At 37.5% G+C, this 10935-nt stretch overlaps 1 protein-coding gene across 4 annotated transcripts in view; it reads right to left on the bottom strand.

Annotated features, from left to right (window-relative positions):
- The window catches only part of AKAP7 (A-kinase anchoring protein 7), a 155076-nt gene that overhangs the window by 84202 nt on the left and 59939 nt on the right, over positions 1-10935 (bottom strand). For 2 of the 4 annotated variants that reach the window (XM_017888590.1, XM_017888592.1), the window contains exon 6: positions 2521-2633. In XM_017888590.1, coding sequence (XP_017744079.1) covers positions 2521-2633 — 113 coding nt within the window. Of the gene's footprint in view, positions 1-1193; positions 1240-1608; positions 1772-2520; positions 2634-10935 lie in introns of those variants that run through there. The other 2 variants (XM_017888603.1, XM_017888597.1) reach the window with 2 other exon arrangements.

Genomic DNA, 10935 nt, shown 5'->3' with positions numbered 1-10935 from the left:
AAAAAAAAAAAAAAAAAAAAAAAACAACTATTTTGCCACTCCCTTCTTTTATTTCACTATCAATCTAAATAACATGGAAAGCCAGCAATACATTCCACGGTCATCTTTATTTAATGGTCACTTGCTTGTGATCATTAGATCAATGGATGGATTCAGAACAAAAATCTAAAAGAAAATTAGTGCTGAGAGAGGAAAATAGATAGCTGGAAATGTAAAAACATTAAGAATGAGACTAAGGAACCATATATTTTCAAACAATCTACATACCAAACCATGAATCACAATAAAGTAAATAAATGAAATCCTTTTGTATATATGCCAGCTTTTCATACTGGTTTTAACCTTTACAGTAGATATGCTGCACAAGAAACTGTTGGGTATTGATTTAAGCCTGCAGGTCTCAAGTATATTCCTCTGCAGATCATCTGTATCAGAACCATATGTGGCATTTACTGAACATCAAAAGCTTAGGTCCTAGGTCCATCTCTAAATCTAAGGGTAGAGGGTGGAAATCTGAAACTTCAACAAGTACCCCCGCTGACTTTAGAATCCCCCTATCTAAGATCTACTTCCTTAAACTTTCAGGAACACTGACACCATTATAATAGTGATGGGAATAGACTCATTCCATAAATTAAAATAAAAAATTATTATTTGACTTCCTGAAAATGATAAGATCATAATTTATTTTCTAAATATTAAGCATTCTGATCTAAATAAAATGCAATCTTAGATTTTATGTACCATGCAAGCAGTGACTGTTTCTATTTTGATCACCATTCTGTGCCCAGCACCATGTCTGGCACATAGTAGGCACTCAATATGTATTTACTTAATTAATATGATTTGGAACAGGGAGCTCCTTACACATAGAAATGACTCTATATGACTGGAGCTGGCCAATGGGAGGGAAGAATGTGAGACAGAATGAGATGGGATGGGTTTCTCAGGTACAGAGACAGGGCTCTGTAACTGATAAGACTGTGATCTCAGTCACATCACAACCATTCCAAGTCTCATATCACTTTTCTATAGGGTAAGATTGATTCTGAGAAACTAACTGCCAATAAATCATTTAAATGCAGTTTGAAATGTTGACATATATAATTAAGCATTTTTTGAATAAATGTCCTTGGGTACTCTCATTTCAAAGTTAATACTATAAAAATAAAGAAACATGTTGAAATGGAGATATTACCTTCACCACTGATTGTCATTCTGTGATTAAGTTTGAAACCACTTGGAAGAGGACAATCCATTTGAAAGCAAAACAAGAAAGATAACCAGTAAAGAATCAAACTGTCAGTCTACAAGTTTTGTAAATTGTTATCATCCCAGATTTCAATATCTATCATTTACACCAATTATTTTTACCTATTATACTCTGGAATGATACCTAATATGGGTACTACTAAATTTGTGGCAATGTAATCCAAAAAAACATGCAAAGTATCTTTTTGAGATTTTCAGCAATAGTCTGTAGAAAACTCTTAACTACAGGATGGTGAGTCACCCAAACCCATGATTTAAAGGACCCAAAAGACTTTTCTGAGGACAGAGACATTAAATACAAAATGTGACAAATTTAGAAAAAAAAATTCTACTTACTACTACACATGGCCTTCATTGCTAGAGCTGCAAATCAGTCTTAACTGCAGCAAAGGGTCATGGAGAGCAGGGAGCGGATATTAATCTGCATGCCCGTCTCCAAAACTCTGGTATATGAGAGCAGGCCATCAGATGTCTGAATTTGCATGAGGAACCCCCTAGGCTGAAACAGGAAACAAAATGAAGGGTAGCCTTAGGATTTTAGGAGAAATGCTCATGAACCTAGACAGAAGTCAAAAGTTGCTCTGACTTCTGAGGGAAGAACGAGTGGCCTATAAAGGCAGTAAGTCACCCTGAGACAGGGGAAGTCAAAAGACTTGTCACTTGGATTGTGCCACTGTTGACCATCATTAGGGAGAAGTACTTTTAAGTACCTCCAGGAAAGGAGGTCCCTCAGTTACCCTCATGCCCAGTCCCCAATACACCTGGTTCCAAGGCCTTAATTGAGGCAACCGCTGAAAGACGGTCTTTTGGAAACCTTGAAGAGCAACAGGAAGAGGGGTAAAAAAGCTTACCCAGTTGCAGTGAGCAGCACCAGCGTACACAGGCCAGCAGAGGAAGCTTTGAGAGCAACAGGATGCAAATAACCACAAGCAAGGATAGCAGCAAAACTGAACTCTGGCACCACCTCGAGGCTCTTCAGGGAATGAAGCAGATGAGACAACAGTGGTAGAAATAAATGATGGCCAGAGAATGAAAAAACAGCCATGATGGCAAAGGAAGGCAAAGCTGAAATAGCCTCCTTGGAAGGCCAGGAATATCCTCAGCATCCCTGGGAATTGGAACCAACCTGACTTGGAATCCCAGAAGCAAGAGTAGTGTGAGACCACGGCAATGTCACTTGTGCTCCAGACCATGCTTATGGCTGGCGTGGCCTGGTAAAACAGGCTTGCAATAAGAACATGCACTCACATTCTTACGGAGCCATGGTGATTTTGACAACTTCATGAAGGTCAAATGAGGCTTAAAACTTCTGCTGTCTCCTGCCAGGATGCCTTTTTCTTGAAATGTCCTATTTGCAGTCTCTGAAGAAAATAAAGAGAAACAAAGAAATGCTACTACAGCCTTTTCACAGTTGTCTTTAATTGCAAAAAAAAAAAAATACCAGTTCAAACAATCACTATTTTACGGTGAAGATTACTTTATACACCTGTTTCAGATATTTTCTTTAAAAGAGAGAAAAAATCTGCAATATGTATAACAAATACTATTTGACAGTTAAATGTCCAGTGATTTCACACCTGTGGTAAAGCACACAAAAGCAATAATTTGAAAGGGGTAGCTAACAAATACAACAACTGTTGGGCTGACACGGTGCTGATTTTCACTGAGCATCCCAGCGGTTTCCCTGAGTACAAAAAAGGACTAGCTTATCTGAAACCCTTAATATCTAAAACTTCTGCTTCCAAGATGAAGTAGCAGAAACCTTCCCTGAGCAATGAGAAACAAACAAGGCAAGCCCTTTGATTGTTCCAGCTTATATCCTTGAATGTCCAAGGTCTTGTGTAAGGAGGTGAAACAGATAGAGTCCAGCCATTCCCTGGGTTGAGGGAAAGGAGCTGAAAGGGACAGAATACTTGAGAAGAGAGACCTGTACCAGGAAAATTCCAGAGCTCTTCAAAGGGTTCCCCTAGAATATCTGACTGAATCCTGATCAGTGCATGTGTACAAGGAAACTACTTGAGGCTGGGGAAAAACACATTCAAAAGGATTAAAGGGGAGAGTGTCCAGTACTCTAACAAGAAAAGGTGAGCCCTTTGATTGCCCCAGCTTATATCCTTGAGTGTCCAAGGCCTTGTATGAGGAGGAGAAACCCAGACGGAGCCCAGGAATACTGTCTGTTCCATTAGCCAGACTGGAAAACCTCAAGATTCATGGGACATCAGGTAAAAAGAACAGTCTTGCCTCAGTAGTGGGGAATAATTAACTCTGGACTGGTACTCTTCTAGTACCACCTAGGAAATCTTAGAAACAAGACCCAAAACAAACAAACAAACAAACAAGCAAAAAACTTATTTCCAGGTAACTTAATTGTGTACCAGAACAATGCCCAAGGATATTTATAGAAATACAAAACAATTCAGCACCCAACAAGGTAAACTTCACAATGCCTGGCATCTAATCAAAAACTACCAGGTGTGCAAACTAACTGGTCAATATGGCCCTCATTCTTGAAAAGATAAATCAATTAATCAAAAGTGACTCAGAACTGACATCGAGGTTAGAATTAGTAGATAGGACATCAAAATAGTTATTGTAACTGTATGTCTTATGTTCAAAAAGTCAGGTAGATGTTGGGAGAAAAGCTGAGTGACATAATGTAAAAGAGTGTTGGAACATATCCCGGGTCCAGGGTCTAAAACCCCTCGTGGCCTTTGGAATATGTCTAGATTTGCTGGCTCCTTGCTTCTAGCACTCCCATTATCTGAAGTAGTCATATGTTTCAAAGAAAATGCTAAACCATCACAGCTGTAACTCATTCGCTTGATACACCGCTTCCTTTCAACCCCCACATCCTCACCACCTGTTTCTTTGTTTGATCACCAATAAATAGCATGGGCTCCTAGAGCTCGGGGCCTTCGCGTCCTCCATACTAGCATTGGCCCCCGGTCCTACTTTCTCTCTTAACTTGTCTTTTCCTTTGACTCCGCTGGACTTCGCAGCCCCCACAGCCTGGTGTTGGGTCTGATCACCCCAACAAGTAGAGACACGGAAACTATTAAATCCAAATCCAAATCAAATTTATATAGAGATGGAAACTGCAATGTCTGAGAAAAATTAACTGGATGAAAATAACAGGTGAGACACGGCAGAGCAAAATAGTGGTAAATTTGAAAACAATGCAATAGAACCCAAAATAAAATACACTAAGAAAAAGAAAACATAAAGAAAAAAAAAAAAAACAGAGAATAGAATATCAGTGAGCTGTAGGGCAACTTCAAGTTGTCTAATATGTCTGTAACTGAAGTTCCTGATAAAGGGGGAAAGAAATTGAGTTAGAGAAAATATATGAATAAATAATGGTGTTGCAGAATGAAAACTGCCACAACTACAATGGAAAGTAATCTGAGTAGCAACTATTAAAATTTAGGCGACACAAGCATTTTGAGCCAGCAATTCCAATTCTAGGAAAATACAAAGAAATAAAAGCATCAGTATACGAAATTCTATGAAAAGATACTTATTAAAGCATTATCTGGATTCACACAAACTGGAAAAAACCTTCATCAATAAATAAACGGTTGATAAATTACCATATGGCCACCATGAAGATAATAAAAGGAATTAATTAGAATTACACACGTAGACAGGAGAAGTGGCCATGATCCATTAAGCAAAAAGAGAGAACTTACATGGTTATTACATCTATAACATGATTCTCTGGAATATAAAAGAGAGAAGTAAAGAAAATAGATTATATGTTTTACTAACATGGAAAATAGTATAGAATACCTTGGGATGTGGATTGAGATTAAATAGAGGCATAGGAGACCAGATTTATAAATATAATATATATATATATATGGATTCAATTGTTAAAATGAGCATATATTACTTTTGAATAAAAAAATTAAAACATAAAATAAGCACAATAACAAATGCACTATACATTAACAATATAACATTGCTATGATTTCACAAGCATCAAACTAGAATGCACAAAGGAGGATAGAATCATTTGGCATGTATGTGAAAAATTCATACTTTTCAAAGATCAATGGTAAATAAATTTTCATGTGGTCTTTTTATCCAAAAACAAGTAGGGCTAATACTATTAAGCCAATTCTAAAGACAAGAAGACAGGAACGTAGGAAGAACTCAGAATTTTATCAGATAAATTTAACAATTACTCTTTGAAATAATTAAAAAGAATCAAGCAGAAATTCTAGAGTTGAAAAATGCAGGCTGAGCACGGTGTCTCATGCCTGTAATCCCAACACTTTGGGAGGCTGAGGCAGGCAGATCACCTGAGGTCAGGAGTTCGAGACCAGCCTGGCCAACATGGTGAAACCCCCGTCTCTATTAAAAATGCAAAAATTAGCCGGGCGTGGTGGCACACCTGTAATCCCAGTTACTCAGGAGGCTGAGGGAGGAAAATCGCTTAAACCCGGGAGGCGGAGGTTGCAGTGAGCTGAGATCGCACCATTGCACTCCAGCCTGGGCAACAGAGTGAGACTCTGTCTCAAAAAAAAAAAGCAACTGACATGCTGAAGAATGCATTAGAATCTCTTAATAACAGGGCCAAACAGGCAGAAGAAAGAATTAGTGAGCTTGAAGACAGGCTGTTTGAAAATACACAGTCAGAGGAGACAAAAGAAAAAAGAATATAAAATAATGAAGCCCACCTACAAGACCTAGAAAATAGTCTCAAAGGGACAAATCTCAGAGTTATTGACTTTAAAAAGAAGTACAGAAAGAGGTAGGGGTAGAAAGTTTATTCAAAGGGATAATACGAGAGAATTTCCCAAACCTGGAGAAAGACATCAATATTCAAGTACAAGAAGGTTATAGAACACCACGCAGATTTAATTCAAAGAAGACTACCTAAAGGCATTTAATAATCAAACACCCAAAGATCAAGGATAAAGAAAGAATCCTAAAAGCAGCAAGAAAAAAGAAGCAAATAACATACACTGGAGCTCCAATATGTCTGGCAGCAGATTTTTCAGGGGAAACGTTATAGACCAGGAAAGAATATCATGATATATTTAAGATGCTGAAGGAAAAAAATATTTTACCCTAGCATAAGAACTAAAAAGCAAGAGCAAATCCAACCCAAAATTAGTAGCAGAGATAATAAATATCAGAGCAGAAATAAATGAAACTGAAACAAAATACAAAAAAAAATCAACAAAATGAAAAGCTGTTTTTTTGAAAAGATAAGCAAAATTGACAAACCTTTATCCAGACTAAGAACAAAGATACAAGACCCAAATATATAAAATAAGAGCTGATAAATGAGACATTACAATTGATACCACAGAAATTCAAAGGATCATTAGTGGCTGCTATGAGCAACTATATGCCAATAAATTGGAAAATCTAGAGGACACAAATAAATTCCTAGACACATACAATCTATGAAGACTGAACCATGAAGAAATCCAAAACTTGAACAGACCAATAACAAATGAGATAAACATCATTATAAAACATCTCCCAGCCGGGCGCGGTGGCTCACGCCTGTAATCCTGGCACTTTGGGAGGCCGAGGCGGGCGGATCACAAGGTCAGGAGATCGAGACCATCCTGGCTAACACTGTGAAACCCCGTCTCTACTAAAAATGCAAAAAATTAGCCGGGCGTGGCAGCGGGCGCCTGTAGTCCCAGCTACTTGGGAGGCTGAGGCAGGAGAATGGCGGGGACTCGGGAGGTGGAGCTTGCAGTGAGCCGAGATCGCGCCACTGCACTCCAGACTGGGCGACTGAGCAAGACTCTGTCTCAAAAAAAAAAAAAAAAAAAACTCCCAGCAATGAAAAGCTTGGGACCTGATGTCTTCACTGCTGAATTCTACCAAACATTTAAAGAAGAACTAATACCAATCTTATTTAAACTACTCCAAAAAATAGAGGAGGAGGGAATACTTCCAAACTCATTCTACAAGGCCAGTATTACCCTAATATCAAAACCAGACAAAGACACATCAAATAAAGAAAACTACAGCCCAATATGTCTGATAAACATTGATGCAAAAATCACTGAATTCAACAACACATTTAAAAGATCATTTATCATGACCAAATGAGATTTATTCCAAGGATGCAAGGATGATTCAATATATGCAAATAAATCAATGTGATATATCATATCAACAGAATGAAGGACAAAAACCATATGACCATTTCAATTGATTCTGAAAAAGCATCTGATAAAATTCAACATCCCTTCATTAAAAAACTCAAAAAACTGTGTATAGAAGGAACATACTTCAACATAATAAAAGCTATATACAATAGATCCACATCTAATATCATACTGAATAAGGAAAAACTGAAAGCCTTTCCTCTAACATCTGGAACACGACAAGGATACCCACTTTCACCACTGTTATTCGACATAATAGAAGTCCTAGCTAGAGCAATCAGACAAAAGAAGAAATAAAGGGCATCCAAACTGAAAAAGAAGAAGTCAAATTATCCTTGTTTGCAGATGATATGATCTTACATTTTTTAAAACCCAAAGACTCCACCAAAACTATTAGAACTGGTGAAAAAAATTCAGTGAAGTTGCAGGATACAAAATCAACATACTAAAATCAGTAGCGTTTCTATATGACAATAGTGAACAATCTGAAAAGAAATCCAAAAGTAATCCTATTTACAATAGCCACAAAAAAAAAAAAATTAAACACCTAGGAATTAACCAAAGAAGCAAAAAATTTCTACAATGAAATCTATAAAACACTGATTGGATAAATTGAAGACAGCACCAAAAAACTGGAAAGATATTCCATGTCCATGGATTGGAAGAATCAATGTTGTTAAAATGTCCATACTACCCAAAGCAATCTACAGATTCCATGCGATCCCTATCAAAATTCCAATGACATTCTTCACAGAAATAGAAAAAACAATCCTAAAATTCACATGGAACCACAAAAGACCCAGAACAGCCAAAATTATCCTGAGAGAAGAGAACAAAACTGGAGGAATCATATTACTTAAGTTCAAATTATACTACAGAGCTATAGTAACAAACAGCATGGCACTGGCATACAAACAGACATACAGATCAATGGAGCAGAACAGAGAAGCCAGAAACAAATCCATACATCTACAGTGAATTAATTTTCAACAAAGGTGCCAAGAGCATACAATGGGGAAAAGACAGCTTCTTCAATAAATGGTGCTGGGAAAACTGGATATCCACATGCAGAAGAATGAAACTAGACACCTGTCTCTCACCATATACAAAAATCAAATCAAAATGGATTAAAGACTTAAATCTAGACCTCAAACTATGAAACTACTACAAGAAAACAGTGGAGAAACTCTTCAGGACACTGGTCTGGGCAAAGATTTCTTGAGTAATACCTCAGAAGCACAGGGAACAGAAGCAAAAATAAATAAATGAGATCACATCAAACTTAAAAGCTTCTGGCTGGGCATGGTGGCTCACATCTGTAATCCCAGCACTTTGGAAGGCCAAGGTGGGCAAACTGCTTGAGCTCAGGAGTTTGAGACCAGCCTAGGCAACATGGCTAGACCCCGTCTCTACAAAAAGATATAAAAATTAGCCAGGCATGGTGGTGAGCACCTGTAGTCCCAGCTGCCTAGAAGGATCACTTGAGCCTGGGAGGCGGAGGCTGCAGTGAGCTGAGATCACACTGCTGCACTCCAGCCTGCGCAACACAGTGAGACTATTTCCAAATTAAAAAAAAAAAAGCTTCTGCATAGCAAAAGAAATCATCAACAAAGAGACAACTTACAGAAGGAGAGAAAATTTGCAAACTACCCATCTGACAAGTGATTAATAACCAGAATTAAAAGGAGCTCGAACAACTATACAGGAAAAAAATCTAATAATTCAATTTAAAAATCAGCAAAGATCTGAATAGACATTTCTCAAAAAAAGACACACAAATGGCACACAGGCATATGAAAAGGTGCTCAACATCACTGATCATAAGAGAAATGCATATCAAAACTACAAGGAAATGTCATCTCACCTCAGTTAAAATGGCTTTTACCCAAAAGACAGGCAATAACAAATGCTGACAAGGAAGTGGAGAAAAGGGAACTCTTGTATGCTGTTGGTGGGAATGTAAATTAGTACAACCACTATGGAGAACAGTTTGAAGGTCCCCAAAACACTAAAATACAGGTACTATACAATCCAGCAATCCCACTGCTGGGTATATACTCAAAAGAAAGGAAATCACCATATCAAAGAGGTATCTGCACTCCCATGTTTGTTGCAGCACTGTTCACAACAGCCAACATTTAGAAGCAACCTAAATGTCCATGGACAGATGAATGGATAAAGAAAATGTGGTACATATATATACTGGAGTGCTATTCAGCCATAAAAAAGAATGAGACCCTGTCATTTGCAACAATACAGGTGGTACTGGAGGTCATTATATTCAGTGAAATAAGCCAGGCAAAGAAAGACAAGCTTCACATGTTCTCACTTACTTGTGGAAGCCAAAAATTAAAACAATTTAACTCATGGAGACAGAGCATAGAAAGATGGTTACCAGAATCTAGGAAGGGTAGTAGGCGGATATGAAAGAAGTAGGGATGGTTAATGGGCACTAAAAACAATAGAAAGAATAAGACCTAGTATTTGATAGTACAAAATGGTGACTATAGTCAATAATAATTACACATTTTAAATTAACTACAAGGGTATAATGGGATTGGTGTTTTATTTTTATTTCACTAGTTTTGGGGGAACAGGTGGTGTTTGGTTGCATGGAAAAGTTCTTTAGTGGTGATTTCCTAGATTCTAGTGCACTCATCACTTGAGCAATGCACACTGTACTCAAAAGTCTTTTATCCCTCACCCTCCTAGCACCCCTCCCCGCAAGTCCATTATATCATTCTTACGCCTTTGCTTCCTCATAGCTTGGCTCCCACTTATAAGTGAGATCATAAAATGTTTGATTTTCCATTCCTGAGTTACTTCACTTAGAATAATGGTCTCAGCTCCATCCAGGCTGTTGCAAATACCATTGTTTTGTTCCTTTTTATGGCTGAGTAGTATTCCATGGTGTCAATATACCACATTTCCTTTACCCATTCGTTGGCTGATAGGCATTTAGGCTGGTTCCATATTTTTGCAATTGTGAATTGTGCTGCTATAAATACGCATGTGCAAGTATCTTTTTCATATGACTTATTTTCCTTTGGGTCCATACCTAGTAGTGGGATTGCTGAATCAAATGGTAGTTCTACTTTTAGTTCTTGAAGGAACCTCCATACTGTTCTCCATAGTGATTATACTAGTTTACACTGTGGGATTATTTTTAACACAAATGATAAATGCTTGAGAGGATGGATATTCCGTTTACCTTGATATGATTATTATGCACTGCATGCCTGTATCAAAGTATTTCATGTACCCCATAAACATATACACCTACTATGTACCCAAAAAAATTTTAAAAAAGAATCTAAAATCTTCTTTCTCCCTTCTATGAAACATTTTCAAACAAACGCTAAAAGTGGTGAGTTACTTTAAGAACCATACATTGTACATGAATTCCAGTCGACAAACACAAGTTTAATCGTTCTTTAATTCAGCAAATATTTATTGAGGGCCTAATATATACCAGGTACTATTCTAGGTGCTGAATATACAGCAGTGAGCAAGACAAACATCC

Source organism: Rhinopithecus bieti, unplaced genomic scaffold (genome assembly GCF_001698545.2).
Source record: "Rhinopithecus bieti isolate Rb0 unplaced genomic scaffold, ASM169854v2 scaffold_1710, whole genome shotgun sequence".
Taxonomy (NCBI): Eukaryota; Metazoa; Chordata; class Mammalia; order Primates; family Cercopithecidae; genus Rhinopithecus; species Rhinopithecus bieti.
The sequence above is the reverse complement of the archived record's forward strand: the minus strand, read 5'-3'. Positions and strand labels throughout refer to the sequence as shown.